The 14,585-nt window shown below is 38.1% G+C and overlaps 1 protein-coding gene across 1 annotated transcript in view; it reads right to left on the bottom strand.

The window, feature by feature from the left end:
* Positions 1–14,585, bottom strand: part of GRIN2A (glutamate ionotropic receptor NMDA type subunit 2A) — a 185,914-nt gene that overhangs the window by 11,988 nt on the left and 159,341 nt on the right. Inside the window, exon 11 of the mRNA XM_067305993.1 lies at positions 4,297–4,484. Coding sequence (XP_067162094.1) covers positions 4,297–4,484 — 188 coding nt within the window. The remainder of the gene's footprint in view (positions 1–4,296; positions 4,485–14,585) is intronic.

Here is a 14,585-nt window from a genome sequence, read left to right on the forward strand (position 1 = left end):
CCAGTCCTTAACCTGCAGGTAGCACCATGACTTTCAAATACCTGACACGCAACAGATGCTCTACCTGGCCAGCTGACTGATACTCTCCCACTCCTTTCCATGCTTGCCTTCTTTACCCAGCATTTTCCTGTTCCTCATTTCCATTCTTTCATGCTGTCATGTGTCTTTTGTCCCTCTATTTCTGCAGCATCCCACATAGCTAAGGGCTGTCTCTCTTTGCAAGCTCTGTCCCACGCACACTCTGAAGCCACACGAAGCCACGCTGCCCTTTGCAGTTCAACAACCTCATTAGCTCACAAATCAAAAAGAAATAAATTAGAAATACCACTCTGTTATAAATGCCAACACACACCCTAAGCCAGAGGAGTATTAGGAACATCGGGGCCTTCGGCCAGCTGGTGGGGAGCTTGCAAGGTGGCAGTGGAGGGGGACAGGCACCTGCCCAAATGCTGCAGGCCAGCAGCACCGACCGGTGAAGGCACGCAGTCTACGGGCCAGAGCCTTTACCAAACTGATCAAACTGCAAGCTAACACAAAAAACCCAGGTCCCCAGCTGCTGGGGTAACATGCCGCATTCTGGGTATGTCAGCCAGCCCAACTGCTCTTTACAAAGGTTTATAAAAGAAACCAAAGCATATATCATATAATTCTTGAGCGCACAGTATTTCTGTGCTGACAGATCCCTGTTGTTGTGGGCGGAAGATCCAAACAAAGTGATTGGTGCTGTTTCTTAGCAGCCGTATCATTTTAGGTGCTTATGAACAACTTGGTGCTTCTATTTCTCAATAGAGGATTAAGAAATATTCTTCTGTTTCTCAATAGAAATACTTTTATTTCTCAGTTAAAAAAAATTCCTCTTGTGACTACAGCAAGCCCCATATAAGCACAACCACCACTGCATTTTAGAGAATTACCTTGATGAGCAACTATTTTAAATAAAACTGCAGATGCTAATTGTCAGCTGGAAGTCTGTACAGATAATGAAATGTGATATGCAGACAGTGAGATGTACAAAACCAGAAATTCACTTAGAAATATACTTCACTCATGCATCCTTTATACAAGAAAGAACAACTCCTACCTCAGTGTATTAAAAAAGATTCAGTGGTCCAAAGCAATTAATGTGATTACTAACAAATGCATATTCACCTCAACTTTCTAGAAATTGGGCTACATATATGAACCTGCACAGCCCAAGTGATGAAACATTTGGGGGATAATTTTATTTGTGAGACAACTAAGTAGCTATTCTTTAAATTCCTGAACAACTCTTCCCCATCTTCCTTCCCTCTGTCTCCCTTTTTCTCATTGTCAGAGGAGCAAATGTGTCATCTTGTAGCCTGCCTCCTTCCACTGAGACTTTAGAGTTGGATTCCCAATATGATCGTTAATTTGCAGTATAATTTGTCCAGTCAGAGAAACTATACCTGGGATCAGAACACTAGCCATGTACCTACATATATCCACATATAGTTCACCCAGTCTAAGCCTAAAGCTGTCCCCGACACAAAACCACATCCCTCTGTATCTACTTTAATTTTTTTTTCCAGTGTCAACAAGACACAAATGAGGGTTAAAAACCATTCACATTAGTGCAGAAAAAAGTACTGTGTTCTGGAAAGTATGAAAAGATGCTCTGGCATGAACAAGTCAGTAATACTTGAGTTTCATGTTTTACATCAGTGAGGAAGAGGAAAAAGGTTCATATGCACCGGGCAAACATTTCATTCAAATGTGTTACTGAACTGGCTTGGCTATGAGAACGATACGGAAGAAACAAGGAAAAATCAGCCCTATGCAATGCATGAAGATGCAGAAAGAGACAGACACATGCAAAGGAAATTTAAAGCTTGAAAAGACATTTCAAGAATCTATCTCAGCACAGTGTAAATGTAAAAGAGAGGAAATCATGATTTTTGTATGCCCAATCTGATATACTTTTAAATAAATTACTTGGTCCTATCCAAATATCTAGCAAGTATCATCCAAAAGGTTCTCTCCTTCTCTCATTAACATAACATTCATAGCAAGAAACTGTGTTTGCACAACTCACTAGGAATTTTTTCTTACATTTATGACACTCATTAGATTTATAATCATTCATTGAAACTATTCCATAATGAGATGAATTTTCTATTACATATACTGAATAATAATTCAGTACTGCTAGGTTTTGCTGTTTTATAGGCTTAGTTTTAAAGAATAATTAATCCTGCAGAGGCTGTACATGTGAGAGAAGTATTTATACATTCATTTGTATATGCCTAATTACTTAAACAACCTCTAAACAACCTCATTCAGAGTCCAGTGTAGCTTTCCTTGGACTTGCATCTTAAGACTCTCCTTTCCCTGCAACCATAATTACTTTCAGTCTCACTTGATATTTTCAAAGAGATGTTTAGTGATACAGCAAAGTGATGCTGGCCTAAACTCTGGGTTCATCCCTTCTGAGTCATCAAAACAGTTATACAAGGTCATAGCTAAAAAGATTACTCCTAAAACTACTGAAATTAGATCTATGTTACAAAGATCAGGTCGTGCTAGTCCCAGGAAATCATTCTTTACATTTCATTTCCTGGTGTTTAGTTTCAGTTAACATGCAGAAGAATTTCAGCCTTAAGATTATTCTTAGTATTCATTGTAAATTTTGCTTATCCAGAAAATTATCATTTAGATCTGTGATACAACTAGGTGAGACAAGGTGGCACGCATTTCTGGGATTGAAGGAAATGTACCTACAATCCTTCTTACCCATTGTATATGTCCAACTGCTGTTTTCTTACATTGTGCCCGCACCATTTTTTGAAGAACTTTAGAGATTCTTTATAAGAGGAAATGTACATTTTGGCATTCATGGGTTGTTCAGAACACCTTCTAAATGGTGCTACAAAAATGCCACAGCCATATTCATAATTCCCACGGTTCATGCATTCAAGACTTATTCTTGTCTTCTGAAGTAATATCTGAGCAATGATGAACATGAGAGCCAGCAGATATTTCAGGACAAGCCTTCGTTCAAACTGGATGCCATTTGTATCCATTGTTATTCTGTAAATTATTCATGTGTAAGTTTTAATGCTGAGTTTTGTAGACAATTATTTATTTTATTTTCAGCTACTAAAAATAGGTTAGAAACATAAATATTCACAGCCTATATAAATCCACAGGTCAAAGTGTAGGTACATTATAAGATAGTCCCTTCTTCCCTCCAAGCCTTTTTGTTTTCTCCCTGAAATCTGGAGACACAGTGATACATATAGATGCAGTCAGTACCCTTGGTATTTTGAGGAATTTTCTCCTTGAACTGCTTCAAATACTTTATCTTCTATTTTGTTTATTTTCTTTACCTGTGATTTCATTTCTTTTCTCGGATGAGAAAGTACCAAAAGTGACAAAAGAGTAAGCATGAAGAAAATGCAAGTTGAAAAGAATAAAAACTTCAGTGATGCCCTGGCAACATCTAGAGGGGGGAGCCCACAATTGTAAAGACACCTCAGATCCTCTTTCAGGCTCTACCAGTGTTTTCTCCTATAGTTTAGGACAAATAATTCAACTTTTCTGGTTCAAGTTCCCATCTATAAATGGGTCAGGATTTCAGCATCTAACACTTCTTAATACTATAGCTCATTATTCACAAATAGAAAAATAAAGCAAATATTTTAGCCAATTTAATCCAACTGTTTAAAACAAGATTATGTAATTGCTTGAAACTTAGTTTTATGGGTCACATATACATTACTTAGCAGAAGTAAACACTGTTTCTTTCATACATAAGCCTCTCTAAACCCAACAGACCAATAATGATGACACTGGTATCTCTCCCTGTACACCAGATAAAATCCATCAGTCATGATGATTACATCTCTTCCAGTCCTCTACCTACAAGACAGCCATAGATCAGCTATTTAACCATGCTGAAAGACTACACGTCTACCAAGCAAAAACTCCTTAGCAATTGCTCAAAGGCAATAAAAAAATCTAAAATGCTAACATTGAGGTCAACACTATTTTGTTATATTTTGGGGTTTTTTATATATATATATATATTTGCATATGTATATGAAAGCATTAACCATTGCTGAAAATAGATGCAAACATTCCCAGAGAGTGAAGTGAGAATGGAGTGGAAGAGAATTCCCTTCTTAGCATCTAGAAATTGCTTTACTCATTTGTTTTGTTTGTTTGTTTTTAAAGACTCTCTGAGAGACCAGCAGTAAAAGGCTCAGAGCTACTAAAACTAAAATGTCTGTGCATACACAGAGGGGAAAAAAAGAAGGAAAAAAGACCAGCCCCTACCATCTCCAACAAATTGAAGGAGGGCTAGATCAATCTGTCTCTTCCAAGGTGATCCTTTCTGAAGTGCTATTCCATAGCCTGTAGTGGCAAAGATGTATCCACTTCCTATTGTGACAAGTTTGCAGCCTTCATCTCTTCCAGCTTTGTAATTCAGCACCGCTGCATCATAGATGAAAGCATCCAGCTTCCTGAAATAAAAGAAAACATTTTACAAACCAAATCATTAGGGACAGCAGTTGTCAGACTTCTTTTGCCCTTGATGTTAGGACCCCGTTGAATATCATATGGATTCTTTGATATCATTAATTACATATGCAACTCAACTGTATCTAAAATTAACAAAAGGCATCTATTTTTAGTGAGGGGAAAGTAGGGCACATCAGTTTTGCACTTCTATTTTAAGAGATGTCGTTAACGAAAATACTGAAACCAAGCTACAGAATGTCTTGCCCTGTTATCTGTGTATCTTTGCTCTCAAAATGGATAGTAAGTATCTTGAGAGTCAAAATGATATCAAAAGACTACAGAAATGACAATAGAGAATTTAGAATTGAAATAAAATGAACCACATAGCTTATTTAAAATACTGAATGAGACTGAAAACATGATTTAACATTTTCTCTATACACCTCTTTTTGTCTTTTTCCAAAATTAAACAATTAAGATGGAAGTAAAGTCTTTGCTAAGACAGAGGAAGGTAATAACATATATCTGATATAGCTACCTACAGTTCTGTTTAAAAAATACAGAAAATATTTCTTTACAATTCATTGTTCCAAACATGTTATTTGTGTACCTGGAGCACAGCAGGAATAAAGGAACTTGCTGTGGAAAATTTCAAACCTTTCACCCCATCTACCTAAACTGCAAGAATGGGAGAATCCCATTCTCTAAGGTATATGCTGAACACAATGAAACAGAAAAAAAAAAAAGCAGTAAGGAAAGTAAAAAAGGGCAGCATCCTACAGGGATAATTTTTAAGGACCACTGTAAAGCTGAAGTTAGAAGAGGTAGATGCATGGATGTTTTACAGCCAAAGCCAGTGAATGTGCACACACATGAAGAGAAGGTCATTTGGAAGAACAAATCACTTGGCACCAGCAGACCTGCATCCAGGAAATAACATTCTTATTCCTAAAGAAATTCATATGCATTCTTTAAAGGGAAAAAGATTTTTTTTAAAAAAAAGTATATTTTGTATAGGTGCCTTCAACTGCAGCCAAAACCTTTAATACTGCAATATAGATTGCTACCATTTGCACAACAGGACGAGCAGAATACAGTGGCAATAGAAAAGTCTGTCATCCAGCCCATTCAAGGACTGCCTAAACGATGTCCTACATCAAAGTTACTACCTACCCCCAAAAACACAGTCTCCCTTTTCAACGTCTTTGCCCATCCCATTGGAGTCAGGGGAAGGGGGAGGACGCAGCCACACAGCGGGGGGCAGGCGTCGTCCCCACCCCGGCCCTGCGGCTCAGCGCTGCCGCTCAGCACCTTGGAAGAGCCACGGCGCATTAGTGCTGAGCCGCTGAAATTTTCTGAAGGAATGCAAATGACAGGGGCTGGGAAAATGCTGTTTATAAACAGTTGGGACCTGTCTACATGGAAAGGGAATTATAAAAATATATTCACTGTGGCACAGACAGGTACCAGGGCATCAATTTCAATTATATTGTATCACTATGCAGTATGTACCAGTTGTGAATTCAGCTGCTGTTGAAGGTTTGAAATCACACTTGCCAGTAGCATAAATCAGTGTATGTTGATAAAGCTCTTCATTTATATCTACAGAACAGAGCAAGATCTAGGCATATCAGACTTTGGCTACTGACATAGTTAAAAAAAATTAGTTCCATGCATGCCATAATCCAATGCTTGTTCTTAAATATTTAATCAACAGATTTATACACAACCCTGAACTTTTGCAGAACTCCAGATCAGATAGCAAAAATTAGGTGCTAAAGAAAAAAATGCTATCCTTCTCATGCTAGACTGAAATAACAGAACAGAGCAAAGTTTTTGCATTTTGCCTGTTGCTATGAAAAAGTACAGAGTGAAGTTTCTCCCATTTTCTTCCATTACTCCCATTACTCCCATCTCCCATTACTGTAAATTATTGCTTCCCTTCAAGAATATTTACCCCAACAGTCACCCTCCAAGTTGTCATATTGCAACTCAGTGTAGTTAATTATGAGAAACTGAAGGTGGCTCAGGCAACCATTAAAAGTAATAAAGGTCAGCTAGGCCATCATTTCCCTTCTTTTTCCACTCTTCCCTCAAACTCAGTTGCAACAGGGTGGCAGTTAATGCTCTTCTCTGTAGACACTGACCACCACTGCAAAAAATCAACCTAAGTTAAGATACACTGTGGAAACTGCCATCTGTTTTGTTCTAGGATTTATTGTTTTTTGCAATGTAAGCATATAAAACACATGCTGGTAAACACAGAGAAAAACCAGAGCGTCAGCTCTTGTTCTGTCAAAACAGTCACTCAGGAATACAAAGGAAAAAGACATCTTTGCTAAAAGACTCCAGGCCAAAAGCCTTGTGCTACCTTTGAAATCGCACTGTTTATAGGATACTTGCCTCCTTAGTTATTCAGCAGATCACTAAAATTTTGGGAGAGAAAGGCAAGGCACAACAGCAGTTTCACTCACCCGCTGTGGATCCCTCCCCAGCTTCCCTGCAGCAGCTTTGGCAGCCGCTCCAGTGGGTGTGCAGCAAGGAACACCAGTTCTCAGAACACCAAAGGCGTTACTTTCTGGGGTTTTTGCTATGCTACTTCAAGAAGGTCACAATAAATCTCATTACACAAACAGATTTAAAAACATGAGGCACTTTCTTGACAAGTGCTGAGCACTGAAAGGTTCTGCTATCAATTCTTGCCCAGTGCCTCTACTGTAAATCACAATGTTGATTGCCCTGAAAAAGACCTGCATTTTACAAATACAAACTCATACTCAGAATACATTTCTCCATTAACAACATAAATCTTATAACCTCTCAGGGCTTAATTATCCCTTCAATATGCTCTGATTACAGCAGCACCATTCCCCACAGACCAAAGCTTCAGAACGCAGTGTGCCCTGGTGCGTGGGCAAGGAGACACGAATCACAGAACTTCCAGCCAGCAGGGCAGCTTCCTAGGAAACCCTGTAAAGTAGGTGAATTTCCTGACACTCTACATTTTGAAGAGCTTTAAGCCTTCCTCAGGAAGAGTTTCTCAACACTAAGAGCAAAATGTAGGCAAGTCTGAGAAGTTGGCCCTATTACAACTGCTTGTGAAGATGGCCAGGAGTCAGCTCTAGGAGAGGACAAGGTGGGCACTTATGCCGACCAGCAGACTGTCACAGCAGCAGTTTGCTCCCTGCTTTGTCTATGTCAGGAATGCCCCAACTATGGTTTGTCTTGACACTGGTGCCGGGTGGGCTGCATGTGCGGCCGGAGCAGCCAGCCTCATCTCTGCTCCAGCCCACCCTTTTCTGCCTTCTCTCCTCCTTTTTCTGCAGAAAGACTGGCAAGCCCCAGGATCCTCATTCTTGTGGCAGAAAAATTCAGAAAATTCAGAAAAATTGTGCTATACAGGTGAGAGGCTTTGACTTGGCTCGAGTAGCAACCTCTCTGCTCTCTGAGTTACAAACGTGTTTATAACAGCTTACATGTACTGAGTACAGCACCCCACATCAAGAAATGCTCAGAGCCTTTTGCAAGCTTTAGTCACATTAAAATGAATCAATTAACTTCTCATTTCAGGGCAGCCACTTCAGGAGTGAAGAACTGTGTCACATTGTGTAGGTTTACAAAAACTGTAAATTATTAAAAAGATGAAAGAGAACTATAGAGCCTGGAATGAGCAGGCTACAAGATTTCAACTGTCATGGACCGGCCAAATGTGCCAGGCATCTTTCATGAACGTATGGGAACAGGACTTCATTGTGATGACTCATCTGAGAAACTGTCAGGTTTGTAAGCAGCCTCTGAACTACTGCAATAACCCCAGGTAGAAGATAAAATAAACATTTTGAATATTTATATAAGAGACTACAAAGTCAAGTGTCCTTCATTACTTAGCAAACAAAGAGGAAAGGGCAGTGGGGAAAATTTTAGCTCACACAGCCTAGGAGAACATCAGGGGTTATAAAATTATGAATTGGAATAAGTCTAAAATAACCCCAAAGAGCATTTTTGATTGTAATGATTTTAAGTGGGAGATTTGTGAAAAACAAATGTGGACAGTCTTGTACCTAAACATTTATGAGTCACTAAAAAGTACAAGAGCTGAAGAATGAGAATAGCTATCACAAACCCATTCTCCAAAGTGTTGCTGCACACAATCAAAAAATGACTGCATAAAGAAATTGAAAGTTAGAGGAAAAGGTACAGCAAAGTCATTTTTGAAAAGCTGAAAACACTTCACAAGGTAATAGTCATTTTCCTTATCTTCATTATTGGCCAATACTTTTCACCAAAATCATAAAATGAAAATTAAGGCATTGAAAGGTGAAGTAGAGAAAATGCCCTTTTATTAGTGACAGCTTCTTCCTCAAGAGCAGAAGTACAGTTCATTTGAAAAATATTATTTTGCTTCCTTAACCAACTACATGATTCTTGAGAGATTTTGTTTTCTTGGGAAAAGGGAGACGAGTGAATAACCTAAAATGGCATTCTGCTCAGTACTTCTGCAGACACATAGCAGTAATCCAGCATACTAGAAATCAACCCCTCCCAATTACTTGGTGTCTTAATATGAGGTATATTGCAGGTTTCCTAAAATGGAGGAGACGCTTTTATGCAGTCCTGTTTATTCACATTATTCTTCTTTATTGTCAAGCAATGAACTCTATGGAACAAATAACACTGTGTTTCCTTTGAGGATCAAAGAAATTGGAGCATGACTGAAGTCACTTTCCCATTTTCAACTAGCACCGTAAATCCAAACATACAATAGCTACTGTAGAATTAATTTCCTGCTAAACGGGTACCATTAAGTGCAGTGTTCATCTGTCAGATCCAGGACATTAACTTCAGAGTCAATTTTTTCTCTTATTTCTTTATGTTTTCTAATACTCCAAATACATTCATTTCATGGCCACACAGGAACTGTGTATTATTACTAATGCAGGTCTGACATGCACAAAAATAGAATGCATGCGATATATGGGGTGCACCATCATATCAATTTGCATGCATTGTATTTTACTGTGAACAGTTGTATCTCATGAATTTGCTGTGTTTGAGGAAGAGTATTTTTTAACCCAAATATGAATCTTCTGGGGTTTGTTCTGCATAGTTAAAGGTCAATTATATATTTAAGAATAAGGGTCTTAAATTTCAGAATTTCATTACAAATGAAATAAATTTCATTCTAAGGAAAGTTAGTTAATGAAATCAAATCTTTTTATTTTTGAAATTTGCCTAGGTGGCTTCAAAAATTAACAGATGTTAATCCTCAAAATCTCCTGTAGATGAATGCCAAAGTGACCACACAAAAAAATTACAATGATTATTATATGATCAGTGTGACAGCTATTTACTAGGGCTCTAGTCATGTACCTTTCAAAGGAGTATGTGTGAAATTACTGTCTTATTACAAGTATCAGAACACAAGTCAGTGAATCCTCAACAAATACTTTTAACAACCTCTTCAATCCCCTCAGCATCAAGAACACTTTTACTAATTAAAGCTTTGTCCCCTTAACATAATTTTGGAGATATGCAGCTCATAAGAGTTCTTAAAAAATCTGCAGAAATCACCTCTTTTCACCCCTTTTGCTTTTAAAAACAAATTCTATAGATCCCTTAAATGACCCTTAAAGTAGCCTTTTTAAATTTGACATTAGGCAAAATCTGGAATCTGCTTAAAGCTGGATTAAACATGAGCATATACTTTAGAGATCATAAATACTATTGTAGGGAAGGAGGCAGGCACATTTTGCAGGTGCAAAAATGCTGGTTGTAAAATATGATGGATTTGCAGTCTTTTTTTTAATCCACAGAAGGGATAAAAATATATATATATGTCAGGTGTGCACAATGAGACATATAGCTCATTTGCGCATCTCTAAAACTATGTCCAGGAGCCTAATGCTAAAAGTTCAATATGGAATAATGCTGCAATCAAAGAAGGAAAGGATCAGTACTGTAAAGATGAGCCTTCAACACAGAAGTGCTCTAAAGTGATACTTTGATATTGCCATAGCAAGAGAAGCAGGTATTTAACCTATAACCTGAGGGACTGATGATTTCTTCAATCCAGTATTTCACAAAAATGCATTTCAGGTTATCTGATTGCACTTCATCCCCAGCAGTGACTCTATCTTCCAGCATGTATTGAAGTAGCTCCACACAGATCTAAGCTCACACACACTGGATAGATTCCTTGACATTTTGATATTACCCATTCATTAGGGTGAAATTTAGCAACCATCTCCTTGCAAAAACCCAGGTTAACAGAGTTTAACCCACACAAACGATAAACTCCTTAGCAGGGAATGGATCTCCTCCCTTTCAACTTTTCTCCCAGCTCAAACCATCCTTACTTTCATCCTCACACAGAAAACGCAGATGCAGAACTAGAAAGAGCAGCTCTGGCAGACGTTAACACCATCCTGCAAACCGCGACTGGGGAGGCTTCACCTCACCCGTCAGGGCAGCTGGCAGCGGCCACGAAAGCTGCTGGCCACCTCTCGGCACCACGGGGCTGCTGTCACCTACAGGGGCGCCATCCTCACACCACGTCCTCCCCAGCATCCCGGCCACCCACCGCCCCATGCCTCAAACATTTCTCTTGGCAACAAAATGATGGAAAATTAAACAGGGCTTTATAATTATTTTATGCCATGGAATAGTGTCTCATTTCAAGTCTCCAAAGCCAAGTAATGAAGTACTCGCAAAGCATCAGTGTATCAAAATGTGAAATTTGAAAAGAAAGTCGGGTAGGGGGAATATATTTTTAGATTAAAGGTTTTGTCCCAGTCACAATAGCATAATGAAGGATAAATTCAGCACATTTCACCAAGCATTGGATCTCATCCCCAAATCAAATGAATACTGAAACTTGGAATAGCTACTTCTCAAAAGAAGCAAGGTTAGATGGGACCTGGCTACTTTCACCTGCTCATTTTATTTCCAGGTTCCTTTTAATTTTTAAAAACATTAGATAGATAACTGCATTACTAAATAAAAAGTAATAATATAGACATGTAGAATAATATTTTTTTTTAAATCCAAAGAGCATTCAGATACTAATGCAATTAAGAATAAATCAATATAAACCAGCTTTTTCTGGGAGGCAAACTGTTTTGGATCAGCTGAACAGGAGAGACAGACTTTCTTAAATTAAAAAAAAAACACAAAAACAAACAAAACCCATTTATTTTATGGCTGTGAACAGAGTTCTGAAAATGTGATCCAGCTTTAAATGACATGATGTCTGCTTCTGTTAATAGATAACTTGAAACTACTGAGGCATGAGTCTCCCTAGACATTTCATTGAGTGCCTTAGATCCCAATAAGCCTCTAAATATCAACATTATTATTTTCCTGTTCTTCAAAGCAAGAACCAATCCCATAAGTCCTCAGAAATAACACATTAAGTTTTACCCAGACCATTATCTATTTAGACTTTTCAGCACATATGGAAAAACTACAAGGGTCTGAGAACTACTGCATGTCCTGAAAGGTGAGCAAGTGATGGGAAACAGGGATCAACCATCAGATATCCAGAAAATACTGTCCAGAAATTCAGTGGCACTTTATACCCCCAAGCCACGGCTGCACTCTGCTCATTTTGGCAATAATACTAGCAGTAGAAGCAGGAAAGCTAAGCTGATTCAGGCACATGTCTCTTTTAAACTATCAGATTTCAGAGCTGGTATTTTAGTGAACAGACCTCTGAAAAACACACCTTAATGGAACAGCAAATTTCTTGGGAATGTCCTCACACCTCCACACTATCTCAGCACAAATAGCAGTTTCCCTTTCACTGTAAAGCAGCCTTCCAGTTCCTAGCTTGGATGAATTCAGCTATAACATCAATTGAGCATCATTCCACTGAAATGAATATTAGAAGGAAGTCCAAAAGAAAGCACCATAATGTAAATTGAAATTAAGCTAACACAGCCATCCGATGCCAAACTAAATGAAGCTATTGATTGCAGAAGTTGACTAGGCTCAGCCAACCAGAAGAGAAAATGCTGAATGGGCTGACCTGTTTAGCAGAGATTCTTCTACAGAATGACAGGGAGAAAAATCATTATTCACATATTAGCTTCCTTAGATCATTTTAAGGAAAATATATTTGTATATGTACAATAATTTAGTACCTACTGTCAGAATTGATAGGGATAAATAGGCCTTCTGGAGCATGGCAAACATCTCATTACCCCAGGTAGTTTGGGAACTTTGTTCAGCACTGTTTGACTTACAAGTTTCCGAGGAGGTACATATGGTTAGGAAAACCTGTGCATGGCCAGTAAATCCTCACCGGCTTAGACATTAGGCCCCAATAATATATGATACCAGCAAACAATGGATACTTCAGGAGGAATATAAGAAACAAGGCAAGTATAAATGGCATTTTCCCTGAACATTTTCCCTTCTTGGCTTTAGACGAATGGAAATTTCCTGAGCTAGAGGTTGTATTAAGCCCCCAGGATGTTTTATACACACTAGTAAATGAATCTCCTTCCACAGATTTGTTAAATTTCATTCTGGACTTGTTTGTAATTTTGGTCTTTGCAACGTCTGAGCTCCAGAATGTAATCATGCAATTTAACTCCACCAATACAGTATTCTGTCAACCGCTGCTGAACTTTAAAAGTCTGGGGCCAGTCCAGGAAGAGGGAAGAGACTGAAAAGAGAGAGAGAAGAGGAGAGAGCAGAGCGCGAAGAGGAGAGAGAAAGGAGAGCGAGAGACCTACTACTGCTAACTTTTGCCTAAAATCAAAAAAACTTAAGTGCTCAATAGTTGTGATTATTTCAACTTGCTAGCACTAAAGAATACTACAGAAATACATTTTCTGAAATATTCTACATTTCTGTTTCCAGTCCAGATAGGAGGCAGAAAGCATACAGGTATAAAATATGATGCTCTGTATATGACTAAAGACAAAAGTTGCCTGAACTTTTCAGCGCTCAGTTTCAGATTTCATTTGACTGAGAAAATTAAAGTTCAAATCAGTTATTTTCTTAGAAATATTTCACATATTCCTGTCTCACAGCTCTACTGAATTTTTTATTTTGTCTTTCAGATCAGCTCCAGAAATGGATAGTTCTAAGTGTCAGCCTCCAAAATTGTCCAAAATTTAGAGCCATAAAAATGGGCTAACAGGTGCTTTTGCATGGAAGTAGAGTCATCCAGCAGCTAGTTAAATCAGTCCTGTAACTTATCTTACATTCCTGGCCATTAGTTACAAATACCATTGAGAGTCCATTATCTGAAATATTAATTTCTTATTTCATACGTTCACATTTGGGATTTAGCATCCCCTTAAAGGAGTGATCACCCAGCACAATAAACTGACTTTTTAGGACAAAATTTTCTTACTAAATGTCCTATCTAAATATCCATTATCTGATGTAAACACGGACAGTAATTTTCTTAAACATTTCTCCTTAATGAAATAACACTTTAGGGAACTGACAGAAAGCTATAATAAAGTAGCACATACCATGCAGCTCTCAGTATTTCTCATGGTATTTTAAAGTTACTGTCATGCATCAGAAAACAAGCTACGCTGTATGCGAGTGCTTCCACTGTACACTGATTTCTGTACTTTCTAAGAAAAAACAGGTGGTTAGTAATGTTGGCACAAGATTATGGACACCAGTAACTGGATTTCTATCAAGTAGACCATAACCATGACATCGTTTTCCTCATGAACTGGACAACTGATTGTAAAGATAATGAACAGCAAAATTAAAACATTTTTACTTCATCACTTAAAGTTTTGCTGGAAATGATTGCCTCTCTGGAAAAAAAAAGTCTATTATTTGAATGGACTTGCTTTTCTTTTATGGAAAACACTTTAACACCAAGCCTCCAAACTACTGAAATCCACAACTGTGCTATGGCAATGCAATGCATCACTGCAGATAGGAAGCAAGAAAATTAAACCCCAAATTAACAAAATTACAAGAGACAAATTCATACTGGAAGCTCTCTATCACTCAGTACATTCCTTTAGAAGGAAAAGAAAGGCTAATTCCTATCTTAGGTCTTATCTTTGATTGTGATAAGAGTAGATGCTGACTGAAGAAAATATTTTTCCAAATCACATGTGAAT

This window comes from Apteryx mantelli, chromosome 16 (assembly GCF_036417845.1).
Source record: "Apteryx mantelli isolate bAptMan1 chromosome 16, bAptMan1.hap1, whole genome shotgun sequence".
Classification (NCBI taxonomy): Eukaryota; Metazoa; Chordata; class Aves; order Apterygiformes; family Apterygidae; genus Apteryx; species Apteryx mantelli.